Source organism: Acartia tonsa, chromosome 8 (genome assembly GCF_053477335.1).
Source record: "Acartia tonsa isolate MP-2025a chromosome 8, ASM5347733v1, whole genome shotgun sequence".
NCBI lineage: Eukaryota > Metazoa > Arthropoda > Copepoda > Calanoida > Acartiidae > Acartia > Acartia tonsa.
Genome location: NC_137267.1, coordinates 26611094 through 26632960, shown reverse-complemented (window position 1 = coordinate 26632960; position 21867 = coordinate 26611094). Strand labels below are relative to the sequence as shown.

The window sequence follows — 21867 nt, the reverse complement described above, 5'->3', positions numbered from 1 at the left end:
AGTCATGCATCGTATCGTTTTGTAAACAACTTCCTACGAATATTAGAATAAAAGCTTAAAATAAAACTAGTCTTCTTAGCCCTTGCCTTCGGCCTTTTGACGCTTACAAAACTGGTTTTAATCTTATAGTTTTTCATTTCAATATCCGCGGAAAGCTGTTTATAATACCATGCAATAAATAACTATTCATGCATAAATTTAAGAATCATGACGAAATAAGTCTAAATGTTAGCACTTTAACATTAACAAAACATTTGATTAGTTGTTGCAATCTTATGTTCTGGCACTGTGGTAATGGAAGATAAAAGAGGGAAGTCATTTTCTAGTAAATCCCGTAAAGGTGTGTGTTATAAGGCCTAAAAAATAGTAGTAGAACGATAAGGTGCTCTATATATTTGTATTTCCTATTGAATAGAACAATAGGGAAATTTTTTTTTTTTTTTGATAACCGTACCTGGAATATCTTTAAAAATACGAAATTTCTATCAAACGCTTTGTTTGGCTCAAACTGACAAAAATTAAAAAAATATATAATTATATTAATAATGTTTTCTATAGGTGCAAGGTAAAGGTTAAGAACAATCTATACCATTAAACAAAGGAAGAAGCCATTTTTTACAGGTTGATTTATTCAAGGTGACAAAAATTAGTTTTGTTTGTGGAATTTCATGTTTGTTTGCTTTGAAGAACAAGGTTTCAATGTGCATTGTTTCATTTCAATTTCACTACAGCGAACAACTACCTTCTTATATAGATTGTATATCTGAATGTTTTCAAAATAGTCTGTATGTAACTTGTTGTGTTGGTTTGTTTCACTAAGTCATTGTATTAATGATTTGTTAAAGTTTCATTTTAATGTTCACTGCTCGTACAACCTGTAAAGAATGGCTTCTTTCTTTGTTTAATGGTATAGATTGTTCTTAACCTTTACCTTGTACCTATAGAAAACATTATTATTATAATTATATTTTTTTTAAATTTTTTTCAGTTTGAGCCAAACAAAGCGTTTGATAGAAATTTCATATTTTTTAAAGATATTCCAGGTACAGTTATCAAAAAAAAAAAAAAAAATTTCCCTATTGTTCTATTCAATAGGGAATACAAATATATAGAGCACCTTATCGTTCTACTACTATTTTTAGGCCTTATAACACACACCTTTACGGGATTTACTAGAAAATGACCTCCCTCTTTGTCAGGCAAAATACTGCCATTTTTTTAATATACTAGGTGTTAAATTTGGAAAAGTGTTAAACTTATCTTTCATTGTCCTATCCTTGCAAGCCATGGTTACAGATTCTATTTAGGTTCTAAGAGCTCGGCTGCTGGGTATAAATGATCTGGATGGACGTTGTTACTCAGGAGTAGTTCTGCAAACTGGTCAAATGGTCGCCATTCACAGGAATAACATTTTTATAGCCAAACAATTGTATGTGCCAAAGAAGCTGAATTCGTGTATATATGCAAGTCATGCAAGATTTCGCAAACCTAAGTTCCATTCCACACACACACAAACAAAATATTTTCTCTTCTACAAAAAGTTTAATTTTAAAGAAAGGGAAATAAGAAATAGTTACTAGTCTTGTATTTTTTACTTGATTTTTTGGTGTTTGTTTTTAACTTTTTGTTGTTTGTCAGAATCTATGCTTATATGTATTAACAAACTAGAATGTTCCACAATTATTTATTAATTGCTTTAAAAATATTTGACTGTCAGATGGGCCATAGCTGCCGAATCTAAGGGTAAAAAGGTTTCCTTCCCTGATTCCGAAGCTGATTTTGTAAAACAGTTGGCAGCCATTGAAACTGAAGTACAAACTCTCACCAAAATACGCCATACAAATATTGGTGAGTATATTAATTCTAGTTTTATTAATTTTTGTTTGGGTTAAATCTTCTGTAATACTTTATACCTACTTAAGTATTTGTACGTTTTGGATGTCCTGTCATAATAAATTGGCGTATGGACGAGACTCATTGGTCATCAGATTAATTATTTTCTTTTTAAACTTCCAGCTTTTATAGCATTGAAAAATTACAATTCACTTATAGAAATTAATCTCCTTAGCGTCATTAACGGATAAAGTTAGTTATAGAGAAGATGCTCATTAAAAGAATCATTAAAATTAAATTCAAACTTATAATGTCGGTCAATAGTAAAAATTGAGTTAGATGCTTTTGCCATTAGTTTAAAGTCACGACAAATATTAGCCCTCAAACTTCAGCCGAGAACAAAACGTTTTGCTCTTAGCAATGCGAATACTAAAAACATCAGATAAACCTTTCAATATATCTTTTTAGTTGGATACCTCGGGTTTTGTAAAGTAGAAGACGCCAAAGAGAAGAAATTGTACCTCCATCTTATTGAAGATTTTTGCCGCGGCATTTCTCTTGATCTCTATATTAATGGTGAGTGTCATAACACATTCCCGCTGCATACAAACCTGATATTACAATGAAAATTATATGATTAAAACCAGTTTTGTAAGCCCAGAGGGACAGAAGGCTCAGGCTAACGAAACTAGTATTCATTCTATGATTTTTATTTATTATTCTGTAATTCGATGCTATATTAAATGATTTTTCAGTGAATCAGTATGCCTGAGTACCGGTTCTAATCCCGCGGGTATTAGTCGGTTTGGAAGCCATACACTGGAAATATATAAAAACTGATTGAATAATCTCAAAATCTAATATGTTCTGTTTCAGTAGTTATCCACAGAACTATGTAGTTAAATTGTACTTAATATGATGTTAATTCATGATATGTAAATCTATGTAAAATATTTTTAGGAAACCACAGTATAGAACTTGTTTGTCTACAGAGCATCTTAGCAAATGTTTTAGATGGATTAGATTATTTACACAGGTCTTTTTACAATGCAACATACTATACAAACTTGAATAGTTTGGTATAAAAGTATTTTTAAAATATCTGTTTAACGTTAGATTTTCAATGTTTACAGTATTTATCAAACTTGCCAGCTTTTGAAACTTTTCTGATGCATCTTTTTAAAACTTACATTTAACTCAAACTTTTTATAAGTTATTGAGCATTGATTAATAAAAAATGTTTATTAATTAACATGTTAAAATCTAAATGTTTATCTATAGGATATTGGAATTTTGGTTCTTTGCAAGAAAATTCTCATTTACCTAATTTTGTTAGAAATTGTAAAAATAACAAGGATGGACATAGTTCATAGAAACTTGCGACATACCTCAATATTTATTCTACCTGATGGAAACACAAAGGAATGTTTTTTTTATGTTTAATTGAAGTAGGAATCATCAGCTAAGACCTAACGCCTTTTACCTGAATTTTAAGCCATTACTCGCCCGCCTCTAAATTTTATAACTTAGGCTTTTATTTATCCCTTAGCTAAAACAACAACAACAACAGCTAAAAAGGCTTTTACAGAATGCCAATTCACACAAACAATAAACATATCCCTGACTAAAGATTGGTGACTACTCAGTTGATGTTAAGCTTCGGGATCTTGTCGGTCAGGCCAACAAAGTTGACCAGCATGATCAGTATCCGCCATCTGTCGGCAGGGGAGGCAAAAAATGTGACATTTTTAGGTAATTTTTTCAATGAGTATTTCATATGAAAGTCTTTAAAATACGAAACCAAAATGTCTATGATACGATCTGATGAATAACTATTAAGGTTAGGTATTATTAAGTCAACAAAAAAGATGATTGTTTTTGCAAGGCAACACAAAGAATCTACAAAAAACGAAACCAGTTTGGTTCGTAACTGACAGAAAGACAAAATTATATAAAAAGTTTATATTTTTACAATCTTTCCTTGCCTACCCATTTCTTGAAGACTAACTTTGTTATCTAGATTAAATCATAAAATGTTCAAATTCAAACAATTCAATCCTAGCCATTGTATGTAGTTATCAGTGCTATGTTAGACATTTTTCTTTGCTATTAATGTAGTTAATTTCTCTAAAATGTTTTTTTATATTCAGATTAGGATTGATAGTTATATCTGTGATCAATGGTGCTGTTGTTAGAGATCAAATTCCAGCATTACCTGGTAAATCAATCCTTATTTAAAAATAACATGATGTCTGTTTGTAGCTTGAGTCTTGCTAACCGCTGAACTGATATGGTTCTTTTTCACAGTAAAGCTTCTCATAGGTCCAGGGAAGGTTTAAAACTATTCGCTCTCACAAGAGAAATCACCCTTAGTAAAAATCCTCTCAAAAAATCGGATAAAGGGAGGTATAGAGCTGTTATTCAGTCATAGAAATGAAAAGAAAGAAAGAGAATATGTTATTATCAAACAATAGAAAATCGCGAAACCTTTTTAATAGCAGTTGAAAAAATCTCACTTTCCCCAAAGCGTTGCAAACAAATGGACGGACAGAGAAAGTTAATTATAGAATAGCTTCGTTACTAAAAATGATAATAAATTCTTATAATATTGAATTGAACTTCTTTGTTTTAGATAACATTCCGTTCAGTTTAAAAGACCTGTTGTGCAAAAGTTTGTTGGTAGATGAGAAGGAAAGATGGAGTACAGATCAACTTATTGATCATCAGTTCTTCAAGGTACAATTTCTAGTAAGAGTAAGGGGTAGGTTTCTGGTAGAATCCGTAATGGTGTGTGTTTTAAGGCTTAAAAATAGTACCTAATAGAACGATAATATTCACTAAATATGTGCATTTCTTATTGAAAAAAACTATAGACAAAAAAAATTTTTTTTTAAAGTTAACATAAATTTTTATTATTCTATTACTGTTTTTAACTTATAACACATAACCTTTACGGATTTCACCAGAAACCTACCCCCCTCTTTAAGCCATATGAGTAATTAAGGTAAAAGTCATGACATGAACATCACTTTTAATTTTTTAAAAATAATTTGCTAATCAACCGATAAACAATAAACATGGCGCTAGAAAAATTGTTAAGCAGGAACCTAAGGGAAAGGGTTAAAGGTAGGTTAACCCCCCCGCCCCTAAAAAAATTTTAATTTAATTTTTTACCTGCTCCCCCCTCCCCAGATAAAAAAGCTTGAACGTCCTTGCTGTTATTCATATTATATTATTAAGATTCAATGAGAAAAATTTATTGTTAATATGTTTTAGGAAAATCTAACAAGGGAATCTTACAATAATGGATCTGAAAATAATCAAGGACATAGGTAATCTTTTTTTAAACTAGTATAAGGCTTTGTGAGAGAAAAATATACACCTTTTTGAAAAAAAATCTATCATTTTGGTTTCACTCACAAGCAAAGTTTGAAATTGTTTGAAATCATTAGTTAAATCTACACGTGAGATTACAGAAGCTCATCTCTTAGCAGCGTAGTAGTTATTTATCACATCGTATCAAAGACAGCTTTCCGTGGATATTGAAATGAAAAAGCATAAAATTATTACCAGTTTTGTTAGCCCCAAGCGGCCGAAGGTCCGGTCTAACAAAACTGGTATTAATTTTATGATTTTTATTTTGATATTCATGGAAAATTGTCAGTAATTCGTTGCTATACATGATTTTTTAGTATGGCTGAGAACCGGATCTAATCCAGCTCATATTAATCGTATTCGGAGCAATATTGGAAATCTCATTCTATAAAAAGATAGCTTTGCTACTCAAATCTGGACATCATATGATGTAATTAATTAATCTATTAAGGAGCGAATCCCCCGAGCCAGAGATAGCAGAAATAGAGGCACCAATTGAGCCCATTAGAATAGAGAGCGATAAAGAATCAAGGCTTTATCAAGTAAGAAATTTCAAATATTCAAATGTAAAGTAAGATATTTCAAATGTCATTAATAAGTCTATACAGAGATCAATATGAAATAATATCAATATAGGGAACGGTTCAATCCTGACTCTTAACTGGTGGTTTCATAAATTCATAACCATTACATAACCTAAACTAAAATAATCTTTAGACATAAGGTTTTCTTAGAGTTTGTTCCTGGTTTCACTTTTAGTTGGAGGGAAAATTGCGAACTGTTTACCTATTATTCCTTTATAATATACATCTGGTGCGGCGAAAAGTGTTGAAAATTAAGTTTATGTCGCCCTCTAAATAAACAACTTTCGAAAAAACTATTTAATATCTACTAAAGGCAGAATGCACACTTTATCATTGGGAGAACTATTAGTTAACCTTCCATATATTTTACCTCTTGTTTTTTTTTAGGATTTCAAGGTGATTAGCTGGATAGGACGTGGGGGTTTTGGTGACGTGATCCAGGTAAAAAAATTTTTACAAAGTTTTGTTACATCGTATGTATCTTGCTTATTCTTGTTTGTTCAAGAAACTAGAACAATTTCGCCCCAACCAGGTCATTACGATTATCTCGACTATATAATTTGAAAAGAAAAATACGCTTTTATCCTTCTCAGGTTAAAAATAAGCTTGATGATCAAGTGTATGCCATTAAAAGAATCCGACTGAACCCGGCTGACCGACAGCTCAACAGGAAAATCATGCGCGAGGTCAAACTGCTCTCAAGGTATTCTAAGAATATGTTTGTAAGATGCGCAGCAATAACATTTATTGGTAAATGATTGATGAGACAATTTGTTTAAATTAGTAAGGAACATTTTTTCCCCTAATTATATAATTGCTGCGCCTCTAAAAATGACTAGATTTGTAAGATTTAAGTTTATGGTTAGAAATGTTGGTCTGACATAAAAAAAAAACATTAGAGCAAAGTTTATTTTATAAATTATTTAGATTAAATCACGAAAATGTGGTGAGATATTATAACTCGTGGCAAGAGCTGACTCGAGTATCTGGCGACCCTGGTCTGGAAGAGTCCACTACTACAACAACAGAAGACACTTCCAGTAGCATATCAAGGTAGATATTTAAAACTTCTAGTAATGTCTTAAGTGGTCGAAAAGCATTCATGACCATTCTTATTTTGAAATAAATTAAAAAGAAGGAGGGGTATTCCTAAACCTAATCTCGGTGGGAGGCCCTTGCACTGCGGTTATTAAGCCTGCGGTGCCCTAACCCTGCGTGGCAACTAACCTAACCTAAAATAAACCGTCAAACGAAAAATTCTCCCATCATTTTAGATTTATTTAAAAAATTATTAATCAAAAGTGATCTTTCAGATTAGCAGAAAATAAGTAAACATAAGAGAATCCAGCATCTATTAAAGAGACAAAGAAAAAAATATATTAAAAAGATTTTTTCAATTATTGTAGGCAGCAGAGCAACTCTATGAGTCTATTGGGCTTCCAGCCTCCAAGTTTCAGGTCTCCAGGAGTCTCCAGAAGACAAGATGATTCTCAGGGATGTTTCATTTCAATAAATATTTAATAATCTAAAACAAATATTGAAATTAAATACTACCTAAATAAAAAGTACAATTGTAAAATATAATATTTTGCTATTTTACGCTTCATTTCCCTTAAACTGTCTGTTTTTATGTTTCTAATCTAAGTATGAAACTGACCATTGATTCTAAACTATAGAATATATAATTGTAGATACTCTTTTATTGATGCAAAATTTAGCTGCTGAACTGCTAGCTGAGCTTGTTAAATTTTCAGCCCTGTTAAAATTAAAATGAAAAATAATTGATCATCCTAATTGATTAGTGGAGTGTGAGCTTTATGCCTCCTGATACAGACTCTGAAAGCAGTGATAGTGAGTCAGACAGTGAAACTGAAAGCTCCAGGTATGATCATAAAGACCTCCAAAACTGTGGTCTCAAAACATGGCATCAGTCTCCACACAACTATAGTATCAGTAGGGTGTCCGAGTAATGAATATCTTTCAAAGTCCCTAGGATTTTGTATTTACTAATACTTGTATATTATAGAAACGTGTCATATCCATCTGAATCTGACAGTGAGAGAATTGTATTTGGTTCTGAGAGTACCAGAGTAGATGTGAAAAATGACAACTCCAAAATTGAACTGGAAAGTGAATCTGGCGACAATAATGTCAGGTTAGTTGATGAGTAATATTTTTAGTAGCGAAGCTTCACCTCTGATTTTTCTTTTCAACGTTTGGACGCTCAATTTAATGAACCAAACAATCAAAATTCAGTAAAAGTCCCCAAAGTTTTTAAGCTAACAAATAAGAAAACAATGATATAAAACTTTTAGGGCTAGTGTAATAAACAGCCCTATGTCCCCTTCATCCCTGTAAACAATTGCTCATTAAAATGTAAAATTAAATCATGTAACTAACTCATTCAGCAGGACTAACTCAATATAACCTAACCTAAAATAACCTATAAAAAGCTATTTTAAAAATTCGACGAATCGCACCTTAAGGGCCGTTGCCACGAAAGGGACTATGCCCGAAATTTCACATAATGTTTTCATTTTTATTTAATTTAAAAGTAAACTAAAAATATTTTTTTTTCATTTTTAGGAAAAAAGTGGTGGAAATCAACACGCTGTATATTCAAATGGAATTTTGTGAGAAGAAAACTTTAAGAAATTATATTGATAATGGTTTATATAAGGTAAAACTTAAAATATATACCTACAGATTTAGATTTTCAGCAGTTTTTTAATAATACTGTAATTCCAAAAACTCTGGAAAAAAATTTTGTATTTGTGTATTTTGATCTGTTTCGTCTAGATGAGAAAGAGAAAAGACAAGCAGATGGTCGTATCGAGTGAGTTATAGAGTAGATGCAAAAGGCATTCCAAAATTATAATCCTTTGTTTAGGATACCAAGAAGGTGTGGCATATGTTTAGAGAAATTATAGATGGATTAGTTCATATACATACACAGGGTATGATACACAGGTAATATTATATTATTATAGATAGTATAGTTCATATACATACACAGGGTATGATACACAGGTAATATTATATTATTATAGATAGTATAGTTCATATACATACACAGGGTATGATACACAGGTAATATTATATTATTATAGATAGTATAGTTCATATACATACACAGGGTATGATACACAGGTAATATTATATTATTATAGATAGTATAGTTCATATACATACACAGGGTATGATACACAGGTAATATTATATTATTATAGATAGTGTAGTTCATATACATACACAGGGTATGATACACAGGTAATATTATATTAGTATAGATAGTATAGTTCATATACATACACAGGGTATGATACACAGGTAATATTATATTATTATAGATAGTATAGTTCATATACATACACACTGACACAGGGTATGATACACAGGTAATTCATCTTATTGCTGTGTAATAAATAAGAGCCTACCTAGAAAGTACAAGTGGAACAATTACTGAAGAAAACTGAAAATTTATTGTGATATACATTATACATGTATTTATTTAGGGATCTCAAGCCAGTGAATATTTTTATAGACAGTCAAAACCATGTCAAAATTGGGGACTTTGGACTTGCTACAACTGAACTTCTAACAACAGGAACTAATTCATATTTTAAAACGGTTAGTTTCACGAAATGCATTTTAACTTAATTTAGTGAACCGCATATTTTTTTTCTAATTAATGGGTTAAACTATATTTATATGGCATATATTTGAAAGAATTTCAATTTTCTACCACGTAGCTTTGAAAATATCAAGACTTGAAAATTGTCTTTTATTGATATACCTAGGTATGCAATTTAAAAAGACGATTTTCAAGTCTTGATATTTTAAAAACTAGGTACGCGGTAGAAAATTGTAATTCTTTCAATTATATGCCATATAAATGCAGGTTAACCAGGAAAAAATATGCGGTTCACTAAATTAAGTTCAAATGCATTTAGCGAAACTACCCCTTTAAATTTTAGCTGCTCAATAACTCCCGCTATTTTAAAGGATATTGAAAACCACTTAAAGTAATACTTGAAAAATTTTAAAAAATTTAAAAAAAATTGTGAATTGGTCTCAGGAAAAGCTGAACAAGAGTCAACACCATTTAAGAAGGATGAAAATGACCAGAGCATTGATGTCCAAGAAGATATGACAGGTTTGACAAAGGGGGTTATTTTTTCTCGTTTTTCTTAAAAATTGGTGATGGGTTTTATTTAAATGCTCTTAGTAAGTCAAAGTCTTCTTAATTATGCCCAAATGTAAATAAATAAATTAAATGGTCCGTAATTAAGAACAGTTTGACTTAATAGAGCATTTGACTACAACCCAACACCCAACTTTACGAAATTTGCTCACAAAAATGACCCACTTTACTGATGGATGGATTTAAGGCAGACAGTGTCACAGATATCAAGACTTACAAATACAAAATCAATTTGATGTTTTGAGAAATGAAATAAGTTGATAGATGGATCCGCTTTGTCATATCAAAACATTACACAAACCGTTAAACAAGATAATTGAGTGTAGATAAATGGGAAAAATAGACTTAAGGCAGTTTGATAAAACATAAGATAGAAAATATAAGAGATTTAAGATAAGCAGGTAAATGGATATGTGATTCTGACAAACAACTCTAAGTGAAAATTTTCCTACAACCCCATTCCCTTTTTCTTCCCTTCGGTTACGTCAAAAAAACAAGTTTTAAGCCAACAAAATATTTAATTTTGGGCAATTTCAATGAGAATTAATTGGCTGAATAGCAGCTGCTGAGTATAAGTTAATTATAATTTTGTAACATAAAAGTATCTATTCTACAAAGTAGCTTGATGTCTGTCCGTCTGTCTGTCTGTCTGTCCGTCCGTCCGTCCGTCCCTTAAGATCTCGGTAACCACTGAACCGATCGGATTCTTCTCTTCAGGGTATATACCTATTGGACCTGTGATGGTTTTAAGCTATTTTCTGGTGGGACACCCCCCCCCCCCCCAAAAAAAAAAAAAAGATTGATTAAAAGATTGGAAAAAAGCATTATGGGAAACCCATAAATTATGGTTTGCAGCACCAAAATATGTTCCAAATAAGTGGTTGCATCTCCAATTTTTTTAAAATTACCTCTTTGGGCAAAGCCCCTAGAGGCTAGGGGCGAAGCCGCTAGTTATTTAAATAAAGTGAATTGTGTATTTGCTGTCGTCTAAAAACTAGATAAAATGATGTCTTTCAGTCCAGCTAAGGATTAAGAACTTGAACCATCGAATATATTTGGATCGTCTTTACAGGAAATAAACCTACTGACAATACCATGGATTAAGGCTTTTTGCTTCTGGAGTGAATTCCCAACCTCTACCAAATAAATGACCCTTTCCTTAAAAAATAGTAAATGTAAGACTAGGGACGATATTTATATTTAGAACTTTTGATTAAGAAAATTGTGAAAAATTATTCCCTAAAAGAAATATGCATGCCTAAATAGGCCAACAACTATGTAATATGTTCAGGACTGGTGGGTACTGCCCTGTATACCGCTCCAGAAGTTACCATGAAAAATACAACATATAATCAAAAAGTTGATCTGTATAGTTTGGGAGTTATTTTCTTTGAAATGTGCTACACTCCTTTGCAGACGGGTATGGAAAGAATAAAGGTAGGTTTACCTCCATTGCATAGTCAAGGAAGTTGTCATTTTTGTAGAATAATATAAATGTTGGAAAAGTTTAGATACTGGTTGATTGTACCACCCAAAGTTTAAGGCAATGAATAAGTAACTATGTTCTATATACCAGCACAATTTACAAGGGATATGTGATATGATGTTAGCTTTTTATAAGATAGACGGACAGTTTTTAATTTTATTTTTTCTTTCATCTGACAGTGTTGAATAGACATATCTCCAATCTTGTAACTTGTAATATTAAAACAATTTTAATTTATGATAAGGTGCTAACATCTCTAAGAGAACGTGATATAAATCTTCCCTCTGATTGGGACACTCACCTTATGAGACAACAGGAAAATATCCCTTATTGTACAAGTGAACCATATGTTAACCTCTACCCCTTTAATTAGACGTACAGGTATCCTTTATATTGTTATAGTTTGATAAGTGTTTGTTCTTTTTAAAAGCGAAGCTTTTCTATAATTAGGCTTTGTCCGTCCGTGCGCCCTACGGTAACGGATAGCTCTATTCGTTAATTTAGACATGCTACAATTGTCTTATCGATTTCAAATATTGCATGATGACTCCTATAACAGTTAGGCACAATTTAGAAAGCGTATCAACTCTATAATCGTTACCAGAAAGTTTGAAAATGAACCAAATACCACTAGGTAGATACTATATGATAATGTTTATTGTTTATGATCTTGAACTGTTGAATATACGGACATACCGGAGTTCTACAGTATTTTTACTAGTAAATAAGGAATACATAAAATGATATTGTTAACAGACCTATATAATAAATTGGTTACTGGACCACGACCCTATGAACCGACCCACCAGCCATGAACTACTCATGTCAGACTACCTGCCCCCTCCGCTAGTCGAAGAATCCAGGTAAAGAATTGGGAGCTGATCAAAATAATTTCTTATCAGCTTTGTTTAAATTATCAATTGCACGTATGAAAAAGTTATAGGTATTCTACTAGAATGGAAAATTCAAACAAGATTTAATTAAGTTTGAAGCCAGAGAATTAAATAATTTGTTTTTAAATCTTTCTGGACCAGTATAATTTGTAGTTTGATATTATACATCTCCCTCTCTCGATACAATGGCACTTAAAGTTAAAATATATAAAAAAAATCGACTGTTGGAACTGAACTATTTTATTTCTGAAACTTTATATTTTTACTTTAATCTAAAATTGCATTCATATACCTATTTGAAAGAATTATAGTAACTTTACTCAATTACAGAATAGAAGAAACAGTTAGAAATGCCATGAAAAATAAGAAAAGCAAGGCTTACAGGTTTATTTTTATTTTGATCAAGTATATTTTATACACCCTAATGGATGAAAGATTAATCCCTCAATTAAGAAAAAAACTCCTTTGGTAGGTTGAAACTTTTTAAGAATGTCACTTTGTATTCTGTTTTCTTATTTAACCTTTCCCCCGAGAATTTTGAACTAACAAATAACAGAACGTGTAATAAGTCCATAATTCTGGCTTTTTCTACATTATTAATGCTCTTTCTTGTTATCTAGACAGTTGATATCCTCTTGTATGGGGCAGAGCATGTCTCAAGCCAAGGACATCTACTTTGATACTGACATCATCAAGTCTGGCTCTGTTAGAAAACTCGGCGCGGCATACGCGCATTTCTTCACTGTGACCAGGTAAGTAAAATTTAGCGCAATATGAAGTTACTAGCGGCTTCGCCCCTAGCCTCTAGGGGCTTTGCCCCAAGAGGTGATTAAAAAAATTAAGGCGAAATTCGTTAAAGGACCAAGGAAATCTTCTACAAAACCTAAAGAACCTAGGAAATCTTCTACAAAACCTAAAGAACCTAGGAAATCTTCTGCAAAACCTAAAGAACCTAGGAAATCTTCTGCAAAACCTAAAGAACCTAGGAAATCTTCTGCAAAACCTAAAGAACCTAGGAAATCTTCTACAAAACCTAAAAGAAATCTTCAGCAAAAAAAAAAAAAAAATGGGGGGGGGGATTTTCTTGTTTTTGGGGGGGTTGGGGATGTCCCACCCCCCAAGAAAATAGCTTAAAACCACCACAGGACCAATAGAAATATACCCTGAAGAGTAGAATCCAATCGGTTCAGTGGTTACCGAGATCTTAAGGGACAGACAGACGGACAGACGGACAGACATCAAGCTACTTTGTATTATAGATGATGATAAGCGTTATTCTTAATGCCTTTTTGGCGCAGAAAATTGATTTTAAAAACGTGCTAGATACTGTCATTTTACAAAACATAAAATAAAAACAAAGTTTTTAGTAAATTATTTGGTCTACATGGAGCAATACCATTGGATGCCCACTTGCTACTCCCAGTTAATCAGAGGAATCCTTGGAAGGGTTTTGAGACTTCTGTTCAGGTAAATAGTTTCCCAGTATCGCTTTGAAACCGACTTATATCCGGTGGATTAGAACCGGTTCTTAGCTATACTGAAAAATTATGTATAACATTGCATTATATCTAGTTTTCTAAGAATATAAAAATGTACAATCATAAGATTAAAACCAGTTTTTTTTAGCGGGGGACTATCGCATCTCAGGGTTAAAAAAACTGGTTTTAATCTTATAATTGTACATTTTTGTATCCAAGGAAAGATGTTTACAATACGATGCGGCAAATAACTATTAAAGGTTAATTCTTACTTTAATCTTTGAACCTATCTTTCTTTTAATTTTTAATCTTGGCGCCTAGCTTTCTATCTCTCTGTCTTCTAGCTATCTTATTATCAATTTCTTTCTTTGATCAGTATCGCAATCTTACAATCTAGCTCTCATTACAATATCATGCTTTCTATCTCATATCTTGCTTTCTAGAATTATGTCTAAAATCTAGCTATCTATCTTCTACAGTATACGTTACGAAAAATGACCGGTCTTTAAAATGGTCTAGCCCCCCCTGTAATGAAGTTGTAATCCTTTTTTTTTGTGTGTGTGATCTTTATATACATGTATAATGGTGTTTGTTGCGGTCAATTAGATCAAAGAACATTTTCCGACATTCAGCAGGCTTTAAAAGAATAAATTCAAAATGAAAAAATTCCGACCCTTATTTTTTAAAGTAAATTTTACTTAAGCCGAAAAATCACATAGTAAAATTGAATTAATAGGGGTTGTGTCGAGTTTTATCTTCAGCATAAAATTCTGCTTCCATAGACACCTTAGCCGACTTCCTAGCTCTCATACAAGTCATTTGAGCCTAAAAAGTATGTATCAAGACCTCAAAATCTATGATTTTTCGGCTTAACCAAAATTCACTTAAAATATAAAAGGGTTGGAATTTTTTCATTCTTTCATAGCCTGCTGAATGTCGGAAAATGTTCAAGGATATAAGGGGGGGTTTAATGCAACCATCTCGTAATCAATGTATAAATGGAACTTAGAATTCGAATTTCGATCTGAAATTTTGCATGAGTAATCCTTGATAGGTCTATTTTCCCTAAATCGAACAAACAGTTGGAAAAGTAACGGCTGGCGGCCGGCAGCTCAGCCGTTTAGCCGTGTTTTGCCTATTTTTAGGGCAAATTCATCATTAATTACGTAGCAATCAACTTTTTAAAACATATTTCTGGTTTAATTCATGTTAAATGATAACAATAACCATTTTTAAAAATTTTTAGTACCAGCTGCTAAACGGCTAGAACTGGCTGAAAACGGCTGGGAGCCGCCAAGAGTATAAAGGGTAGATAGGGCTTGTGACATGTCTAGGGGTAGGTTTCTATGGGTGCTGAGCTCAAAAATGCTACTAAAAATAGTGACGGCCAATCCATATGGCAGCTGGGTAACAGCTTCAGCTCAGCTGCGAGCGGCCAAGAGTAGAATGAGTAGATAGGGCTTGTGACGTGTCTAGGGGTAGGTTTTTATAGGTGCTGAGCTCAAAAATGCTAACAAAAATAGTGGAGGCCCATCCACATGGCAGCTGGGTAATGGACGCAGCTCAGCTGGGTAACGGCCGCAGCTCAGACGAGATAGGCCAAGAGTAGAATGAGTACATGAGGCATGTGACGTGTTCAGGATTAGGTTTTTATGGGTGCTGAACTCAAAAATGCTTCTAAAAATAGTTTCGGCCAATCCCTATGGCAGTTAAGTAATAGCTGCTGCTCAGCTGCGAGCGGCTAAGAGTAATATGATTAGATAGGGCTTGTGACGTGTCTAGAGGTAGGTTTTTATGGGTGCTGAGCTCAAAAATGGTACCAAAAATAGTGGAAGCCCATCTATATGGCAGCTGGGTAACGGCCGAAGCTCAGCTGGTAGAGGCCAAGAGTAGAATGAGTACATAGGGCATGTGACATGTCTAGGGGTAGGTTTTCATGGGTGCTGAGCTCAAAAATGCTACCAAAAATAGTGGCGACCCATCCATATGGCAGCTAAGTAACAGCTGCAGCTCAGCTGCGAGTGGCCAAGAGTAGAATGAGTAGATAAGGCTTGTGATGTGTCTAGGGGTAGGTTTTCATGGGTGCTGAGCTCAAAAATGGTACCAAAAATAGTGGCAACCCATCCACATTGCAGCTGGGTAACAGCTGCAGCTCAGCTGCGCGCCACCAAGAGTATAATGAGTAGTTAGAGCTAGTGACATGTCTTGGGGTAGGTTTTTATGGGTGTTGAGCTCAAATATGCTACTAAAAATAGTGGCGACTAATCCATATATGGCAGCTGAGTAACAGCTACAGCTCAGCTAGGAGCGGCCAAGAGTAGAATGAGTAGATAGGGCTTGTGGTGTGTCTTAGGGTAGGTTTTTATGAGTGCTGAGCTCAAAATGCTACCAAAAATAGTGGTGACCCATCCATGTGGCAGCTGGGTAACGGCGGCAGCTCAGCTGGGAGCAGCCGAAAGTAGAATGAGTACATAGGGCTTGTGACGTGTCCAGGGGTAGGTATTTATGAGTGCTGAGCTCAAAAATACTACCAATAATAGTGGCGGCTCATCCATATGGCAGCTGGGTAACAGCTACAGCCCACAAGCCCTATCTACTCATTCTACTCTTAGCCTCCCCCAGCTGAGCTGCAGCCGTTACCCAGCTGCCATATGGATAGGTTACCACTATTTTTGGAAGCATTTTTGAGCTCAGTACCCATAAAAACTTACCCCAAGATGCGTCACAAGCCCTATGTACTTATTTTACTCTTGGCCGCTCCCATCTGAGCTGCAGCTGTTGCTCAGATGCCATATAGATTGGCCGCCACTATTTTTGGTACCATTTTTGAGCTCACCAACCATTAAAACCTACCCCTAGACACGTCATAAGCCCTATCAGTATCTACTCATTCTACTCTTGGCCTCTCACAGCTGAGCTGCGGCCGTTACCCAGCTGCAATATGGATGGACCGCCACTATTTTTGGTAGCATTTTTGAGCTCAGCACCCGTAAAAACCTACCCCTAGACACGTCATAAGCCCCATCTACTCATTCTACTCTTGACCGCTCGCAGCTGAGCAGCAGCTGTTACCCAGCTGCCATATGTATTGGCCGCCACTATTTTTAGTAGCATTTTTGAGCTCAACACCCAGAAAAACCTACCCCTAGACATGTCACAAGCCCTATCTACTCATTCTACTCTTGGCCGCTCGCAGCTGAGCAGCAGCTATTACTCAACTGCCACATGGATTGGCCATCACTATTTTTGGTAGTATTTTTGAGCTCAGCACCCATAAAAACCTAACCCTGGACATGTCACATGCCCTATGTACTCATTCTACTCTTGGCCTCTCCCAGCTGAGCTGCCGCCGTTACCCAGCTGCCACATGGATGGGCCGCCACTATTTTTTGTAGCATTTTTGAGCTCAGCACCCATAAAAACCTACCCCTAGACACGTCACAAGCCCTATCTACTAATTCTACTCTTGGCCGCTCGCAGCTGAGCTGCAGCTGTTACCCAGCTGCCATATGGATTGGCCGTCACTATTTTTAGTAGCATTTTTAAGCTCAGCACCCATAAAAATCTACCCCTAGACATGTCACAAGCCCTATCTACTCTTCATACTCTTGGCCGCTCCCAGCCGTTTTCAGCCGGTTCTAGCCGTTTAGCAGCTGGTACTAGAAGTTTTAAAAATGGTTATTGCTATCATTTAATATGAATTAAACCAAAACTATGTTTTAAAAAGTTGATTCCTACGTAAGTAATGATTAATTTGCCCTAAAAATAGGCTAAAAACGGCTAAACGGCTGAGCTGCAGCCGCCAGTCGTTACTTTTCCAACTTTTTGTTCGATTTAAGGAAAATAGACCTACCAAGGATTACCCATGCAAAATTTCAGCTCGAAATTCGAATTCTAAGTGCCATTTGCTCACTGATTACGAGATGGTTGCATTAACCCCCCCCCCCCCCCGCCCCCCCCCTTTACCGGCGCGCAACAAACACCATTATACATGTATATAAAGATCACACATACAAAAAAAATGGGTTACAACTTCATTACAGGGGGGGCTAGACCATTTTAAAAACCGGTCATTTTTCGTAACGTATACTGTATCTTGTAAATTTTGTTTTTATCTTCAATAAATTTTTATATCAATGAATGTTTCTACGATCTACCTTCTATTTTAGATGATGAGTAGAAACGGAGACGTAGTTTCTCTGCCCCATGATCTTAGAATCCCATTTGCAAGATATCTGGCAAGACTCAAGCTCAATAATTTCAAAAGATATTCATTTGGCAAAGTTGTCAAAGAAAAGAAGGTACGTATTGATTTAGAATTTTTTAATTTTTAACTATTTAGGTAAGTTAAATTATCCTGTAATATAAAGTAGTTAGTTTTTTGTCTGAAGTTTCAGATTTCGGAAATTTCTTGTCCGTATTGGATTTACGTTTTCATATAAGCTTTATAAATAAATATCTTTGGTTGGTTTTAAGCAATTTTCTAACCTTAGACGTCCAAGGGGGGGGGGGGGGGGTAATGGGGCGATTACCCCCCCCAAACGATTTTGGGGGTGCCGTAGGCACCCCCAAAATATTTTTCATTTCACCCCCCCCCCCCATTTAAAATTTACCCCTACCCTGGGGGTGCCGTAGGCACCCCTAACCATTTAGGAGGGGGTATTTACCCCCCCAAACAATTTTGGGGGCGTAAATACCCCTCCCAAAATAAAAAATCCCTAATAAAAATGTTTTTTGCGCGCTTCACGCGCATTTTTAATACTGAATATTTAAAAAAATTTAAATTACCCCCCCCAAAAATTTTACCCCGGGGATAAATTTTGGGGGGGGTAAACTAAATTTACCCCCCTCAACAGACTTCAGGGGGGGTAATTACCCCCCCCCAAGCAAATTTTACCCCCGGGGTAAAAATTTGGGGGGGGGGTAAAAAAAAATTTCGGCGCGCTTCGCGCGCCATTTTACCCCCCCCCCCCCCCCAAATACGAATTACCCCCCCCCCTTAAAATTTTCTACCCCCCCCCCCCAAAAAAAAAATAGCTTGGACGTCTATGTTTCTAACCCTATATGTTAGGGGCGAAGTAAATAATTATTTAAAATGAAGTTTTATTGTTCGGAAGACTTAAAACAACTTAAAAAATAATTTACAAACGAATACTTATCCTGAATAGAACATGTCTTTTAAAATTTAGGTATTTGGATTACATCCTAAAGAATATACAGAATGTGGATTCGATATTGTTACAGGGTCTGCTGGGCAGGTAAAGCAATTATTTTTTATAAATGTTCCGTTAATTTCACCAACAGACATGCACGAATAACTTGCAGGGTAACTTTAATGCTTATAATCTCATATTTTTTAGTTTGTAAGGTTCAATTTATTATGTTATTCAAGTAAACTATCTGAAATGTTCCCTATAATAATTAGAAAGCTCCGAGTTTTATATCCGATATTGAGTAAGTTATTTTATATCAAGATCATATCATAATAAAATTCGCAACGCAACAATGATATTGATTTTTGTTTTGTTTTTTAGAGTATGGCCGATGCAGAACTTCTTGTGATTTGCCAACAACTCATCAATGAACTAGGAAAAAATCTTTCGTTTTAAGACTAATATTTGCTAAATTGACTTTAAAACAACATATGATATGTGGTGTTTTTTCTTTTCAAATCATGAACAGAAATTTTAATCTAAAAATACTGTGTTAAATTCCGTAGCTTTTAAGTAAAGCACCACAACGTCCTCCGCCTTCAATATCTCTTATCATTCTCCCCATTTGCCCATGAGAGATGTAAAAACACAGAACCAGCATATTACTTTTCGTAACCTAACCTAGAATTATCACAAGTTGAACAATTTTATTACCAAATAATTGCTGCAGAAAATATTTTTCCATTTATGAAATTCTGTCACTATTTATTTTTAATAAAGATTTTTTATATTGGTATAGGAGATTGGGAGGATACTAAATTTATTTTCAAATTGTGCCATGGGGATCTAATTAAGGTAGGCAATTTCAATTTTTAATACACATTTTGTTATTCTAAAACTTTGAGTCCCTCACTCTGTCAGTAAGTATGTTATGTATCGCTAATATGGAGCATCTTAGTATTTAAAAGAATTATGTAAAGGAATTATTACTTTATTTATGCCTAAATTCAGCCTAAAACTTTTATTCTTTGATGCGAAAAGTTAACAATATAGGAACTTAAAATTTAAAATAAGAATATGTTAGCCAAAAGAAATTTTGAAATTGTTCAAGTAATTTCTTTTTTATTATATAAGTATGTGTATTAAACTATTTTGATGATTAACAATTCAGTTATGACTTTATTTCAATTTGATAACTGTCAGGTTTTTGTATTACCTTATTTTATCAATTGATATGTAATATTTGGATAGAGTGAGAGATACTGATAATATGCTACTTCCAGCTGGCTAATATAACGATACTCCCCATCCACTTCCTTTACCCTATCCCCTACCGAGGAACGAACTAACTAATAAATGAGGACCAATGCTATTGAAGCAATTTAAATTGAAAACAAAATTTCCTGTCATTAAATTCACGTACTCTTATATCCATTGTTTTGTCATTTTGTATTTTAGGGTCTTTTGCTTCATCTTGGAATAGATGAAAAAAGTCACAACCAAGTTGTAGAATACATGAAGGCAAGTAGCAAAATGTTCATGTTTCTATTGTTACCTGTTATCGAAAGAATGGGTATTGTCGGTTTCGTGATATCGCCTATTAAGGGGGGTTTCGTCGTATTTTCATAGTAACTTTTGAATTGTGATAGGTTATTTTAGGTTAGGTTAGGTAAATATAGATGAATGCCCCGCAGGGTTAGAGCCCCCCAGTATTTTATGTAGGTAGTTAAATTTCCTCTAATACAGGACTATTAACTATTGGACTGTAAAATTATACTGACCCCAATAGTGTATAAACTCGTTCTGCCATTCGTTTATTGGTTTTAATTAAATCAGCCTAATATAAAGAGACGGGGGACTGCCATTTACACATCCAGCAAATTTACAGTGGATGTGTTTATGCCAGTACAATGGATGTATTTATGACAAACTGAATTTTTACTGTATAAATGACAGTAAAATCGATTCTCATGCCATAAATACATCCAACACTGGCAAAAATACATCTGACACTGGCATTTACACATCCATACTTTTTTAATTATTTGTCATAAATACTATATACATAATACAATATTATGATATTATTATATAGTTGTAAAGTAGCGAGCATATATGTACTGTTTCGTTAAACACTTTTTTAGTAGCGAAGCTACTCTATAATTTGGAATATCCGTTTTTTAAAAAGAAATATTATGATATTATTATATAGTTGTTAAGTAGCGAGCATATATGTACTGTTTAGTTAAACACTTTTTTAGTAGGGTCACCGCAACCCCCCAAGATTTAAAAAAATCCCCACTTTTTTGCTTAAAGTAAAAACGATGACATTGTTTTATATACTACGCTGATAATGACACACAAAACAACAATAAGGGGAGGGGATTGGACTTTCATATGTGTCTTGGGATGAAGCCCCTATGATGCTAGTGTCGAATCCGCTAGTATATTCTATTATAGCAATAATTTGACCACATGCGCAAATGTATCGATGATGTTTTGTTGGGATCATCTTGAGAAAAAGGGAAGTAAATAGGGGGAGAGTAACTAAAATAGGGTAAAAAGTTTAAAACCTATACAGACTGTACAAAATCTAATTAATTGTAAACCAGTAGGTTGCGGGTAAATTCCGTAAAGGTGTAAGTTTTAAGGCCTAAAGCAGGAGTAGAACGATAATATTCACTAAATATGTATATTTCTTATTGAAAAGAACTATGGACCAAAAAAAAATTTAAGTTAAAAAAATTGTTAAAATACTCGAAAAATTCATTGAATGCTTCACTAATGTTAAACTGACAATATTAACAAAATAGACAATTATAAACAATTATTGGAAAAAGTTTCAAAAATTACAAATAATG

The 21867-nt window shown here is 34.0% G+C and overlaps 1 protein-coding gene across 1 annotated transcript in view; it reads left to right on the top strand.

Annotated features, from left to right (window-relative positions):
• The window catches only part of Gcn2 (eukaryotic translation initiation factor 2 alpha kinase Gcn2), a 46670-nt gene that overhangs the window by 9344 nt on the left and 15459 nt on the right, over positions 1 to 21867 (top strand). The window contains exons 12-42 of the mRNA XM_080169737.1: positions 1308 to 1402; positions 1718 to 1848; positions 2302 to 2409; positions 2794 to 2869; positions 3189 to 3255; positions 3464 to 3585; positions 3984 to 4051; positions 4466 to 4569; positions 5110 to 5165; positions 5660 to 5750; positions 6180 to 6233; positions 6386 to 6495; positions 6720 to 6845; positions 7199 to 7286; positions 7595 to 7674; positions 7819 to 7947; positions 8379 to 8472; positions 8683 to 8762; positions 9308 to 9402; positions 9874 to 9948; positions 11288 to 11433; positions 11727 to 11798; positions 12239 to 12345; positions 12706 to 12759; positions 12996 to 13127; positions 13743 to 13842; positions 18023 to 18154; positions 19043 to 19111; positions 19388 to 19444; positions 19808 to 19861; positions 20465 to 20527. Of these exons, the coding sequence (XP_080025863.1) occupies positions 1308 to 1402; positions 1718 to 1848; positions 2302 to 2409; positions 2794 to 2869; positions 3189 to 3255; positions 3464 to 3585; positions 3984 to 4051; positions 4466 to 4569; positions 5110 to 5165; positions 5660 to 5750; positions 6180 to 6233; positions 6386 to 6495; positions 6720 to 6845; positions 7199 to 7286; positions 7595 to 7674; positions 7819 to 7947; positions 8379 to 8472; positions 8683 to 8762; positions 9308 to 9402; positions 9874 to 9948; positions 11288 to 11433; positions 11727 to 11798; positions 12239 to 12345; positions 12706 to 12759; positions 12996 to 13127; positions 13743 to 13842; positions 18023 to 18154; positions 19043 to 19111; positions 19388 to 19444; positions 19808 to 19861; positions 20465 to 20527 (2835 nt within the window). The remainder of the gene's footprint in view (positions 1 to 1307; positions 1403 to 1717; positions 1849 to 2301; positions 2410 to 2793; positions 2870 to 3188; positions 3256 to 3463; positions 3586 to 3983; positions 4052 to 4465; positions 4570 to 5109; positions 5166 to 5659; positions 5751 to 6179; positions 6234 to 6385; positions 6496 to 6719; positions 6846 to 7198; positions 7287 to 7594; positions 7675 to 7818; positions 7948 to 8378; positions 8473 to 8682; positions 8763 to 9307; positions 9403 to 9873; positions 9949 to 11287; positions 11434 to 11726; positions 11799 to 12238; positions 12346 to 12705; positions 12760 to 12995; positions 13128 to 13742; positions 13843 to 18022; positions 18155 to 19042; positions 19112 to 19387; positions 19445 to 19807; positions 19862 to 20464; positions 20528 to 21867) is intronic.